At 39.7% G+C, this 14,420-nt stretch overlaps 1 protein-coding gene across 1 annotated transcript in view; it reads left to right on the forward strand.

Moving 5' to 3' along the window:
* esyt1b (extended synaptotagmin-like protein 1b) overlaps window positions 1-14,420 on the forward strand; it is a 72,587-nt gene that overhangs the window by 7,006 nt on the left and 51,161 nt on the right. The window contains exons 2-9 of the mRNA XM_061923680.1: window positions 3,320-3,361; window positions 7,261-7,395; window positions 7,474-7,547; window positions 7,620-7,692; window positions 7,760-7,849; window positions 7,936-7,991; window positions 10,997-11,117; window positions 13,253-13,429. Of these exons, the coding sequence (XP_061779664.1) occupies window positions 3,320-3,361; window positions 7,261-7,395; window positions 7,474-7,547; window positions 7,620-7,692; window positions 7,760-7,849; window positions 7,936-7,991; window positions 10,997-11,117; window positions 13,253-13,429 (768 nt within the window). The remainder of the gene's footprint in view (window positions 1-3,319; window positions 3,362-7,260; window positions 7,396-7,473; window positions 7,548-7,619; window positions 7,693-7,759; window positions 7,850-7,935; window positions 7,992-10,996; window positions 11,118-13,252; window positions 13,430-14,420) is intronic.

Genomic DNA, 14,420 nt, shown 5'->3' on the forward strand with positions numbered 1-14,420 from the left:
AAATTTTTTTATTAAATCAACATAAAAACACAAGATACACTTACAATTAGTGCACCAACCCAAAAAACCTCCCTCCCCCATTCACACTCATTCACACAAAAGGGTTGTTTCTTTCTGTTATTAATATTCTGGTTCCTACATTATATATCAATATATATCAATACAGTCTGCAAGGGATACAGTCCGTAAGCACACATGATTGTGCCTGCTGCTGGTCCACTAATAGTACTAACCTTTAACAGTTAATTTTACTCATTTTCATTAATTACTAGTTTCTATGTAACTGTTTTTATATTGTTTTACTTTCTTTTTTATTCAAGAAAATGTTTTTAGTTTATTTATCTTATTTTATTTTATTACATTTTTTTAAAAGTACCTTATCTTCATCATACCTGGTTGTCCAAATTAGGCATAATAATGTGTTAATTCTACAACTGTATATATCGGTTGATATCGGTATCGGTTGATATCGGTATCGGTAATTAAAGAGTTGGACAATATCGGAATATCGGATATCGGCAAAAAGCCGTTATCGGACATCCCTAATTGCTAGCATAGAGCATTGACGGAGGCTTCCTTACCGAACGAAGTGGTCAAAGCTACACCTCTGCGACACACGCTGGGTCCAATTTCCCGAGAGTCCCACTTAGGCCCCTTCTAAGGTTATCCAGGGTAAATCCCACCTAACCTTATCCTTGTCCACACACACACAATGCCGTCGTGTTTAAGACACCCCCCCCGTTCCGCCGGCGCAACGCGACATAGCACGCATGCGTGGAAAAATGTGCACGTCAGTCACCTCCAGTGTTGCTTTGTGTGCAAGTTCTTAAATGTAACTTATCTGAACAATATCCAGTGTTGTGCTATTTCAATTAACTCTAATCCATTGTGCTGTGGAGCCCTATTGTAGTGAATCACACCTGAGCAATCATAAATTAATCAAATCTTTAATGGACATGTAAAGTAAACAATGTGATAAAGAACATTTTACATCAATCAATCTCGGGATCTAGATATCTGGTCAGTACTCTCCTCACTTGTTTGCTTTCACCTTCATTGTCCATTCCTTTTTGGTGACTTCATATACTCTAGACATAGACGTTGAGTCCGCGACATACATGGTGGACAATAACTGATACGGTCTGCTTTGCCAGTCCAAAAGCATTTGCTGTTTTCCGTAATCTTCCCTCGTCGGCCAGGTAATACAAAGCATTCTCGTTGTCTCTCCTTCGACAAATGAACAAAGTTTTTCGGTAAGTAGACTCACAGCTGACCTGGACATTTGAAAGTTATCTTGCCGTCTGAGATGTGTCCTGACGATCTCCATGTGCCCCGTCTTGGAACATCCTCCCAACACACCCGCTATATTATTTTTTTTTCAAATTTTTACCCATCACGCAATATCCCTAAAAAAAGCTTCAAAGTGCCTGATTTTAACCATCGTTATAAACACCCGTCCATTTTCCTGTGACGTCACATAGTGAAGCCAACACAAACAAACATGGCGGAAAGAACAGCAAGCTATAGCGACATTAGCTCGGATTCAGACTCGGATTTCAGCGGCTTAAGCGATTCAACAGATTACGAATGTATTGAAACGGATGGTTGTAGTGTGGAGGCAGGTAGCGAAAACGAAATTGAAGAAGAAACTGAAGCTATTGAGCCATACCGGTTTGAACCGTATGCAAGCGAAACCGACGAAAACGACACGACAGCCAGCGACACGGGAGAAAGCGAGGACGAATTCGGCGATCGCCTTCTTACCAACGATTGGTATGTGTTTGTTTGGCATTAAAGGAAACTAACAACTATGAACTAGGTTTACAGCATATGAAATACATTTGGCAACAACATGCACTTTGAGAGTGCAGACAGCCCAATTTTCATCAATTAATATATTCTGTAGACATACCCTCATCTGCGCTCTTTTCCTGAAAGCTGATCTGTCCAGTTTTGGAGTTGATGTCAGCAGGCCAGGGAAGCTAGGGTCGATATTCTTCTCTTGATCATCTTCGGTGGCATAAGGGACAGTGTGAGCGAAGAAATCCTGGGGGTTTAGCTCGCTCGTCTGCCGGAACAAACTGCCGCCATTGCTTGCCGTGCTACCGAGGTCCTTTGTCCCTGAATTGCTCACACACTCCGGCAGATTCAATGGGGGTCTGGCGGCAGATTTCTTTGACTTTATCGTTGGAAATGCATCTGCTTTGAGTGTCGCAAGATATCCACACATTCTTGTCATCTCTGTCGTAGCATAGCTTTCGTCGGTAAAGTGTGTGGAACAAACGTCCAATTTCTTGCCACTTTCGCATCTTTGGGCCACTGGTGCAACTTGAATCCGTCCCTGTTCGTGTTGTTACACCCTCCGACAACACACCGATGAGGCATGATGTCTCCAAGGTACGGAAAACAGTCGAAAAAACAGAAAATAACAGAGCTGATTTAACTCGGTGTTTGAGAAAATGGCGGATTGCTTCCCGATGTGACGTCACAACGTATTATTTAATATTAGAAAGGCGTTTAATTCGCAAAAATTCACCCATTTAGAGTTCGGAAATCGGTTAAAAAAATATATGGTCTTTTTTCTGCAACATCAAGGTATATATTGACGCTTACATAGGTCTGGTGATAATGTTCTCCTTTAACGTGGACCCCGACTTAAACAAGTTGAAAAACTTATTGGGGTGTTACCATTTAGTGGTCAATTATACGGAATATGTACTGTACTGTGCAATCTACTAATCAAAGTCTCAATCAATCAATCAATCAAAAAAACACTTTATATGTAGAAAGGTTTTGTTAAGAAACCATTCTGAGCCTTATCTTATTTAGTTTGTATTTTATATATGTTGACCACTTTAACCCTGGCAATGGACCCTGTGTGTGTATATGTATGTTATGCCATCGTTTACAAATTTGATAAATAAATAACCAAAAAATGTATATTTTGTTGTTTTCTTACTGTACCGAAAATGAGCCGAACCGTGACCTCTAAACCGAGGTACGTACCGAACCGAAATTTTTGTGTACCGTCACACCCCTACATATATCAACTGTAATAAATTACAATATTATTAGTTATTTTGCATTTACAATACTATTTATTATATAATTTATTATTTTGGTCTTATGTATGTATTTTTTTCATTATCTTTGAGTATATACAAGTATTGTTATTATTAATAATATCATTACAGTACAAGTAAATACACTACAAGTACAAGTAATACAGTGTTATAGTGTTTAACTGGAATCATATGACTTTTCCACCATATTGTTACGTTACGTAAAAATATAATTTTCCTTTTTTTGTTCACCACAGGTCAACTTTCCAGATGTGGAGAAAGTCGAATGGCTGAATAAGGTAAAAAAAAAAAAAAGAAATCACCCTTTTGACATTTGTTTGTTCGGTCTTCACGAAAGCACACACACGATCAAACACAGCTGCTGTGCTGACTGACACTTTAACGCCAACATGTGCGCTTGTCCACTGCTTATGGTTGCAGCCATGTTGCAGAGAACCCCCCCGCCCTCTGTTATTATAGCCACTCAGCCAGTCTGTACTGCAGCAGAAGCAACAGGCCTGGTGCCAGTCAACCCACTCAACATTTCCACTTCACTGTAGCCGTGCGCACAGGAAGGGGGAGGAGCAGCCCCGTGCATGAAAAGAAACCATCCATTGTATCCTCCCCCTTTATACAGAATTGTGGTTAGTCTCAGAAAAGTATCATCCACCACGTTAGTATGATCACAAGACATTAGGCAGACAAAGAAGTAGAGTTATGAGTCGTGCGACTGCAGGACATCGAGGCCTTCACATGAGCAGCAGGCAGCTGATGACTCATTCTAGACTTATGCCCGTTTGTTAGCAACTGTGGCGCAAACGCTATTGACCCTGCATTTCATTCTTACCCCCGTGGGATGGAATATTCTCTGATAAGTCAGCGTTAAGCTGAGCAGTTGCAGTGTTTGTGAGGATCCGAGCGACTGGTCAGCCACAGCTGCTTCAGTCACTTAAATGCAACACGTAGTTCTGAAAGTGTGCAGAGCAAATACAGGGTTAAAAGTTTCTGATTATGCAAAATTTGAGTGTCTCACGAGCGGTCTTATTTTGTATATTCCAGAGAACCAGTGTGCTCTATAATGGACATTTGATATTGCTCTATTTTGTCAGAGTGTTCTGCTGTTTTTAAAGGGGAACTGCACTTTTTCTTAAATGTTGATTCTCAAAATGCTCTCCTGGAGATGATCTTTGACTAGCTTTTTTGCAAGAGGTCCTTAAAAGAGAACTGCATTTTAAGAAAAATATTTTTGCCTATCATTCACAATCATTATGAAAAACAATGACATATGGATTTTTTAAATGCATTCTAAATGTTAACGGGGGAGGGAGGAGAAGCCAGTTCCAGTTCCTAAATGGCTGTCAAAAGTGTCCCAAAAGTGATCAAGTCGCCGCTCTAAATAGTTTGTCTGCGTTAGCGCTTATGATAACAATATTACCAATACTCGGTTAATATTCAAGTCATGAAATGTAAATGGAGTATTGTTGGCCCTTTTTGAATGGTTATCTATCGGATTTTATAGGCGGAATATTGGAGCTCCCATTGGCTACGCTGTAAGCGGACTTTTATTTATGTTTATTCAATATTTAGAATGCATTAAAAAAAAAATCCATCAGTCGTCATGTCTTTCTTAATGATTGTGAACTATAGGCAAAAATATTTTTCTTAAAATGCAGTTCTCCTTTAAGGACCTCTTGCAAAAAAGCTAGTCAAAGATCATCTCCATGAGAGCATTTTGAGAATCTGCTGCAAAAATGTTAGTCTGTCAAGTTTTTTTAAGTGACTCGCGGGCCACCAGTTGGTGAAAAAGAGAAGACCTAAAATGGAACTTTGAGGAACACAACTGGTATAACTAGATGAACAAATGACTACTGACTGCATCTAAAGTGAACAAGCTCTAACAACACCAAGGTTACATAAATTACCAAATTTGGACCCCAGAGTTATTTGTTTTCTAACAAGGTTACAATGTAAATGCAATGATCTGCCAAGGTGTTTACAGTCATCCAGTTTCCGTAGTAGTATTAGTACTAGTGTTTTTTGGAATTTACTGCAAAAATGTTATGTTATCCGTTCCGGGTCCAAATTTGGCCCACGAGCCGCCAGTTGAATAGCTCTGCTATAAAGCTTTTTTGTTAGCGCCAAACATGAGAAAAAAACATTATTGGTTAACTGGTTTGCTCCACTTTGGAGAAAAGACTCATTGAAAGACTCGATTTTGAAGTTGGTGGACATGATAGCACCTCTGATTCCCCCCTAGCTAGGTGAGCCCCACATGGGTCAAACTCAAGGCCTGGGGGTCACATCCTTTTATGTGGCCCTGAAAAACCTGGATATGTGTGTCAATAAGGCAATTTTTTGCTAAATGTGTCAATTTTGACAGAAAACAACTTCTTCTTAATTCAATGATAATTGATGCAAAAACCTATTTCTAGCATTTTTTTAGTCATTGAAACCTTTTTTGAAATTCATTCTACAAAAGCTGAACTTTGTCACCGTGACTAATGGAAAAAATGCTTTGCATAAGTTTCATTTTATTAGCATACAGTATGATAGTAATTAAATGAAATGGGCAATCGTATAATAATATCGTGTGGTGATTATACATTAATATGGTTTCACTTAGTATAGGCACACCAATTCATGGAGGACAACTTTGCAAAAAAAAATAAAAAAAAGTTCTGTCAGTTAACTACTCATCAGTTATCTACAGATGAGGGAGCTGACAGTTTGTTCCAAAAGTTTCATACATGTATAGTTTCTAAATATGTTAGTGTGAATATACATTTATGCAAACGAATAAATGCTCTTAATATAGACCTGGGCAAATTAATGCGGCCCGTTAAGCTTTTCAATGTGGCCCGCCGGACATTCCCAAATATGTTTTTTAGATTTTAAGATGGAAAGTGTAGCTGCCATTATGATGTGCAGTGATGTTTTCAAATGACCGTAAGTCTTGAACCATACAAAGTATTTAAATGGTTGAAATATGCGCTTTTGCAAGCTATACTAGTTACAATGGTAATCTACGTCACAGCAGCTCAGACGAGGCACCAAGCAGTGTGGGTGGGGAGCGTTTCCACAGAGTGTTTACAGAGCGAGCCTGAAAATGCGGGTGTCAGGGACAGACGCGAAAGGAGATTTTTCTAAAGCTTAGTGATACATCAGATTGTAGGTGGGTTTTTTCTTTACCCTTCGCATTCATATTTCGCTGTGTTTGTTGCATTTTCGCCTGATTGTAAAATATGTCGATCGAAAGGGGGTGTGGCGTTCATATGTTGTCAATATTCAGTGTTTTATCGTTCACAGTTAATATTGTAAATCCCACATTCTTTATTTTCATGTACATTGTGGGTGTCTCATTCAGTAAAAAAAATTTAAAATTCCATTCCGTTTTTTAAGGCGATCTGTCATAGCGTTTTTAGCATTCAATCAGACATTATTGTGAGGTTTTGTATTAGTGTTCCTAAAAATAGATATACCGGCCCCCAGACACATTTTTTTCTCTAAAATTGGCCCCCCGAGTCAATATAATTGCCCAGGCCTGCCCTAATAGATGCCTGGTCCTTTTTGCAGTTGAGTAAACTTAGTAAATGCCAACGACGACTGCATGAGACATATTATATAATATTTACCGTATTTTTTGGACTATAAGTCGCAGTTTATTTCATAGTTTGGCCGGGGGTGCGACTTATACTCAGGAGCGACTTATGTGTGAAATTATTAACACATTACCGTAAAATATCAAATAATATTATTTAGCTCATTCACGTAAGAGACTAGACGTATAAGATTTAATGGGATTTAGCGATTAGGAGTGACAGATTGTTTGGTAAACATATAGCATGTTCTATATGTTATAGTTATTTGAATGACTCTTACCATAATATGTTACGTTAACATACCAGGCACGTTCTCAGTTGGTTATTTATGCCTAATATAACATACACTTATTCAGCCTGTTGTTCACTATTCTTTATTTATTTTAAATTGCCTTTCAAATGTCTATTCTTGGTGTTGGCTTTTATCAAATCAATTTCCTCAAAAAATGCGACTTATACTCCAGTGCGACTTATATATGTTTTTTTCCTACTTTATTATGCATTTTTGGCCGGTGCGACTCCGGAGTGACTTATACTCCGAAAAATACGGTAGTTATAAAATGACAATGCTTCCTTGTTGTGTGTGTTGTGTTCTTTAGGTGCTGCAGCAGGTGTGGCCCTTTGTTGGTCAATACCTGGAGAAGCTCCTAGTGGAGACCATCGCGCCGTCTATTCGAGCCTCAAGCAGCCACCTCCAGACACTGAGTTTCACCAAAGTGGACATGGGCAACAAGGTGACATCCTTGGTGCTGTTACACAACATAAATAAAAAGCTAGGCATCTGTTTTAATCGTTCATCTCTTCCCCTGCAGGCCATGAAGGTGGTAGGAATCAAGGCGCACACCGAGAACGACAAAGGACAAGTCCTGCTCGATCTGTACATCAGGTAGCGTGTTGTCTTAGCCCCTCCCCTCCACGCTGCCCACCGGCTTGCTTTGTGACATTTTCTTTCGCTCAGCTACGTCGGCAATGTGGAGATCAACGTGGAGGTGAAAAGATACTTCTGCAAAGCCGGGGTCAAAGGAATACAAGTGAGTCGGAAAGACGCCTCAAGATGCGGAAACTGTTGTAACAGCGACCGCACGTGTTTCTTCGTAGCTGCACGGGATGATGCGGGTCATCCTGGAGCCTCTGATTGGTGACGTGCCCATCGTGGGAGCAGTCACCATGTTTTTCATCCGCAGGCCTGTAAGTTGATCCACCTACATTCGCCTTTCCTATTTTATCCCATAATGATTGCTTTCACATGTGTCTTCTGCTTTGGTGCACTCCAGAAACTAGACATCAACTGGACAGGAATGACTAATTTGTTGGATATCCCTGGATTGAAGTGAGTAATGCTCAAATAAACTTTACATCAGGGTTTATCATATCAGTCTGCATGTATTATTCCACAGTGACAGGCGTTTTTTTTTACAACTGACTTGTATCGTCTGTTTGCTTAATCGTAGAGCAGTCGCCATGTCAGTTTTTACACACGGCTACTCAGCTCTGAAAAATTACATGAATCCCTCATTTATCACTGTTCATTAATTTCCACGAAGAAGGAATCATTCATTGAAAAAAAAAATGTTTTTATACCTTCAAGCATATGAAAACCTGTTTATGACCTTCTAAATACATTTTTAAACATTTTGAGAGCCTTTAGTCACTCTTTTTATCCAATAAAGTAATGCGGCTTGAGGCTGGGCGAATCAGTGGCCACGATACTGAACACTGCGCTCTGATTGATTTGGTCTCATCTAGTGGCCAATACTACTGTAGTATTGATACGTTTGATTGATTGATTGAAACTTTTATTACTAGGTTGCACAGTGAAGTACATATTCCGTACAATTGACCACTAAATGGTAACACCCGAATAAGTTTTTCAACTTGTTTAAGTCGGGGTCCACTTAAATTGATTCATGATACAGATATATACTATCATCATAATACAGTCATCACACAAGTTAATCATCAGAGTATATACATTGAATTATTTACATTATTTACAATCTGGGGTGTGGGATATGGAGGGGGTTAGGTTTGGTTGGTAACAACACTTCAGTCATCAACAATTGCATCATCAGAGAAATGGACATTGGAACAGTGTAGGTCTGACTTGGTAGGATATGTACAGCAAGTAGTGGACACAGAGAGAGAGATCAGAAAGTATAAGAAAAAGTGTCTACATTTGATTATTTACATTTGATTATTTACAATCCGAAGAGGTATGATGAGGACGGGGGGGTGTTAGTTTAGGGTTGAAGTTGCCTGGAGGTGTACTTTTATTGCGGTTTTGAAGGAGGATAGAGATGCCCTTTCTTTTACACCTGTTGGGAGTGCATTCCATATTGATGTGGCATAGAAGGAGAATGAGTTAAGACCTTTGTTAGATCGGAATCTGGGTTTAACGTGGTTAGTGGAGCTACCTCTGGTGTTGTGGTTATGGCGGTCATTTACGTTAAGGAAGTAGTTTGACATGTACTTCGGTATCAGGGAGGTGTAGCGGATTTTATAGACTAGGCTCAGTGCAAGTTGTTTTACTCTGTCCTCCACCCTGAGCCAGCCCACTTTGGAGAAGTGGGTAGGAGTGAGGTGGGATCTGGGGTGGAGGTCTAGAAGTAATCTGACTAGCTTGTTCTGGGATGTTTGGAGTTTAGATTTGAGGGTTTTGGAGGTGCTAGGGTACCAGGAGGTGCATGCGTAATCGAAAAAGGGTTGAACGAGAGTTATAAGGCGCACTGCCGATGAATGGTTTATTTTTTATCTGTTTGCATATATTGGGCGCACCGGATTATAGGGCGTATTAAAGGAGTCATATTATTATTATTTTTTTGTAAATTGAAAACACTTCCCTGTGGTCTACATAACATGTAATGGTGGTTCTTTGGTCAAAATGTTGCATAGATTATGTTTTACAGATCATCTTCAAGCCGCTTTCTGACCGTCGCTTCCGGATGCGCCACTTTGTGGGCGGTCTTATTTACGTGGCTCACCTTCGGCAGCGTCTTCTCCCCGTCATCTTTGTTGTTTAAGTGTAGCGTGCAAGGACGGGAGTGAAAGAAGTGTCAAAAGATGGAGCTAACTGTTTTAATGACATTCAGACTTTACTTAAATCAATAAAGTCAAGAAATGTGTTCCGTTAAAAACCATCCAACCAGAACTCTCTAATAACTAAAGTTCCTTGGGTGAATAATGTAAACTTACTACACCGATATGTTTTAGCGCTTTCATGGCGAGTTTACTGACAGATATAAGTAAGAACTTTACACTGCTTTATATTAGAAATGGCAACAGCGGAGGATGAATGTCACATATCAAGAAGATAGATAAAAACAACAAGCTTATCGACTACGGTGTCGGCACGGACTACAAAGGCGGACACGAGCAATTTTTCAGGATTTATGCAGATCCCAAATACAGATCAGCCAGTACCAGAAGGCATAATATTGCCAAACAAAACGCCTTATACACACACCATAATAATACTCGTATGTTGAAGCACATCGAGCGGTGAGACTTCATAGCTTACCAAAGTCGTACTAAAACATTTTGATAGATTTTTGAGCGCCATGTGTAATGTTCTATATTTTCAAAGGAACATGTAAAATGTTGTTGTTGTTTACTTGAGTCATATTGTAATCATTGTGCAGTCTACACAAATCTCTTATGTTTGACTGCCATCTACTGGTCACAATTATCATTACACCATGTACCAAATAAAATGGTTTTGAGGTCGCTAAGGAAAACCATAATTAATCATTACATTAGGCGCACCGGGTTATAAGGCGCACTGTCGAATTTTGAGAAAAAAGGATTTTAAGTGCGCCTTATTGTCCGGAAAATACGGTAAATGTGTTTTCTTTAACTGACTCTAAAACTATATGTCTAATAATAAACATAATGGGTCCTGGTTAGCGCCTTGCATGGCAGCTCCCACCATCAGTGTGTGAATGGGTGAATGTGGAAATAGTGTCAAAGCGCTTTGAGTTCCTTAAAAAAAAGGTAGAAAAGCGCTATACAAGTATAACACAAGGACGGCGTGGCGCAGTGGGAGAGTGGCCGTGCGCAACCCGAGGGTCCCTGGTTCAATCCCCACCTAGTACCAACCTCGTCATGTCCGTTGTGTCCTGAGCAAGACACTTCACCCTTGCTCCTGATGGCTGCTGGTTAGCGCCTTGCATGGCAGCTCCCGCCATCAGTGTGTGAATGTGTGTGTGAATGGGTAAATGTGGAAGTAGTGTCAAAGCGCTTTGAGTACCTTGAAGGTAGAAAAGCGCTATACAAGTACAACCCATTTATCATTTATTTAAGTATAACACATATACATTGTGTCTTTTTTCCTCTCAGTGTTATGTCTGACAGCATGATCATGGATGCAATCGCCTCCTTCTTGGTGCTGCCCAACCGCCTGGTAGTGCCCCTGGTCCCAAACCTGCATGTGGGGCATCTTCGCTCCCCTTTGCCAAGGGTAAGAATGCATTACACATACTATTTATTTTGTCAGAGTTACAGGAACACTGCTGTTTTTAAGGACCCTCTGCAAAAAAGCTAGTCAAAGATTATCTGTATGACAGCACTCTAGTATATTTAAGAATCTGCTGCAAAACGTTTTTTGAACTGAACTCATGGGCGCCAAGTTGAATAGCCCAAATGATGAAAAAGGGAGGGCTCAAAATAGACCCTTGAGGGCCACTTCTAGTACAACTAAAGGAAGTTGAAAAAATGGTTACTGACTGCATCTGAAGTAAACAAGCTACAGCAACATTTTAGTTACGTAAATCACATTAGAAAAAAAATATTTAAATGCCAAAAAGGAGAGGACTTAAAGGGTTGCCTTGAGGAACGCCTGAGTTATATAAATCACAAGTTTGGACCCCAAAATGGCAATGCAAGGATCTGCTGTTGTGCTTATAGTGGTCCAGCTGCCTCTTTACAACAGGAGCAGTCTTGCGTTTTGAGGAATTTGCTGCAAAAACGTTCGTCTCCCAAGTTTTGAATTAAACTCAAAGGCCGATATGGTTTATTTTTTAGGTCAGATTTAGCCTACGGGCCATCAGTTGAATAGGCCTTTGCCGGAAGCACTCATGCAGCCCCAGAACATGACGCAACTACCACCAAGACAAAAAAGTTACATTGGAACTCTCTTGTGTTGCCAGCTTTTTAGACAATAATGGATGTGTGTTGACTCATCTATCCTGCAATACAAGCTGTACACCGACTACTCTAAAGTTTGCTATCTAAAGCAGGGGTGTCCAAACTACGTGTGTGGCAAAGAAAGCGTCGTAATGTGTGTATTTGTGTATGCGTGTCTGTGTGTTTATGTCAGCGCGCATCCATATAACGACGTATTGGCGATTACCCTGGAGAATATGGCTTTTTCCGCAGTTTTGACAGTATGCTTACATGTTTGGCAAAATTCCCTCTTCAATTTTGTATGAAATTAATATGCAGACTTAAAGCAATGCGATTGCAGATTATGTGTAAAAATAGCTGTGTAACGTGATCACAGGTCACTCTGAGACAACACACGCAGTTGTAATAAATATGAATAAAAAAAACAACTGAAGTTAGTTTAGTGTGTATGTGTGTGTGTATATATATATATATATATATATATATATATATATATATATATATATAAATGTATATAAATATATATACCGGTACATACATACATAACGTCATGGTCAAAAGTTTAAATACACTTGTAAAAAACATAATGTCATGTCACAGAACTTTCCTCCAAAAGGTCTTATCTTTGTCCATGTGATGTCAGATGAAACAAAAAATTAGCTTTTTGGCCACAATACCCAGCAATATGTTTGGAGGAGAAAAGGTGAGGCCTTTAATCCCAGGAACACCATTCCTACCGTCAAGCATGGTGGTGGTAGTATTATGCTCTGGGCCTGTTTTGCTGCCAATGGAACTGGTGCTTTACAGAGAGTAAATGGGACAATGAAAAAGGAGGATTACCTCCAAATTCTTCAACACAACCTAAAATCATCAGCCCGGAGGTTGGGTCTTGGGCGCAGTTGGGTGTTCCCACAGGACAATGACCCCCAAACACATGTCAAAAGTGGTAAAGGAATGGCTAGAATTAAGGTTTTAGAATGGCCTTCCCACAGCCCTGACTTAAACGTGTGGACAATGCTGAAGAAACAAGTCCATGTCAGAAAACCAACACATTTAGCTGAACTGCACCAATTTTGTCAAGACGAGTGGTCAAAAATTCATCCAGAAGCTTGTGGATGGCTACCAAAAGCGCCTTATTGCAGTGAAACTTGCCAAGGGACATGTAACCAAATATGAACATTGCTGTATGTATACTTTTGACCCAGCAGATTTGGTCACATTTTCAGTAGACCCATAATAAATTCATAAAAGACTCAAACTTCATGAATGTTTTTTGTGACAAACAATCACTCTATTACAAAAAAATAAGAGTTGCAGAAATTATTGGAAACTCAAGACAACCATGACATTATGTTCTTTACAAGTGTATGTAATTTTGTATTGGGCTACAACATTTTTTTGCCCAATGCGACTCCCAGGTCAAAAACTTTGGACACAAATGATTGCAGAAATGTCATTGCTCTCCCTAAGGGTGTGGTCCGCATCCACCTGGTGGAGGCCCAGAATCTTGCAGCAAAGGACAGCTATGTCAAAGGAGTCATGGCCGGCTTGTCCGACCCCTATGCCATATTGAGAGTGGGTCCCCAGATGTTCACCTCGCAGCACTTTGATAACACAGACGCGCCCAAGTGGGGAGAGATGTACGAGGTGAGGAACAAAGGAGGTCTTATTCATGCATCGTTGTGGAGACATGTCACGATTCATTCATTGCCATTCATTTATGTGAGACCACAGCCAACTTCCAATCATTCTGTCAGTACACAGTGGTGCCTCCGTTTTCCTTAGTAACCTGTTCCAAAGGGTTTGTTGAAAACTGAATACATTTTCCCGATAAGAAATAATACACTGTAAGTCCAATTAATCAGTTTCAGACACCCAAAAATATTCCCATAGTAGATTATTTTGCAGCTGAATTAAATAAAAAGGAAGCATATCCGTATCGCACAGAAATTACGTAGTGTACTTGAATGCCTCATAATGTGAGCTGCGAATGGCCAGCGAGGGAGCGCAGTGTCTGATATGAGAAATAAAAGAGACAGATACACTGCAAAAAGTCAGTGGTCAAAAACAAGAAAAAAAAATACAAAAATGAGGGGTACTTTACTTGAACTAAGCAAAATTATCTGCCAATAGAACAAGAACATTTGGCTTGTCAAGGCTTTCCAAAACAAGTAAAATTAGCTAACCTAAATGAACCCAAAAATACCTTAAAATAAGTATATTCTTACTAATAACAAGTGCACTTTTCTTGGTAGAAAAAAAAAACGAGACCTCTTTGCTCAATATGTTGAAAAATATTCTTAAATTAAGTAAATGCTAGTGCCATTATCTTGACATAATGATATGCGCTCGGCATTACATTTCTTGAAACCAGCAAACATACTAAAAACTAGTTTATTTTTCTTAATGGAAAGACAACAAGGCAACCGCATGTTACTCTCGGGGTCTACGAGCCGCTGAGGCAAATCATATGGTCTAAAAATGCATTTTTCCATCGATAACATGACATCGTCGCGCCAAGTGCGTGCTCTTTCAGTCAATTAGTGCGCACATATACAGCCCGGCCCCCGGCCCAAATTTTTTTTATTGTAATTTTGAAGAATTGACCTAAATGTACATGAACTATTTCTGTACAAAA

The sequence above is a fragment of the Nerophis lumbriciformis genome, linkage group LG28 (assembly GCF_033978685.3).
Source record: "Nerophis lumbriciformis linkage group LG28, RoL_Nlum_v2.1, whole genome shotgun sequence".
Classification (NCBI taxonomy): domain Eukaryota; kingdom Metazoa; phylum Chordata; class Actinopteri; order Syngnathiformes; family Syngnathidae; genus Nerophis; species Nerophis lumbriciformis.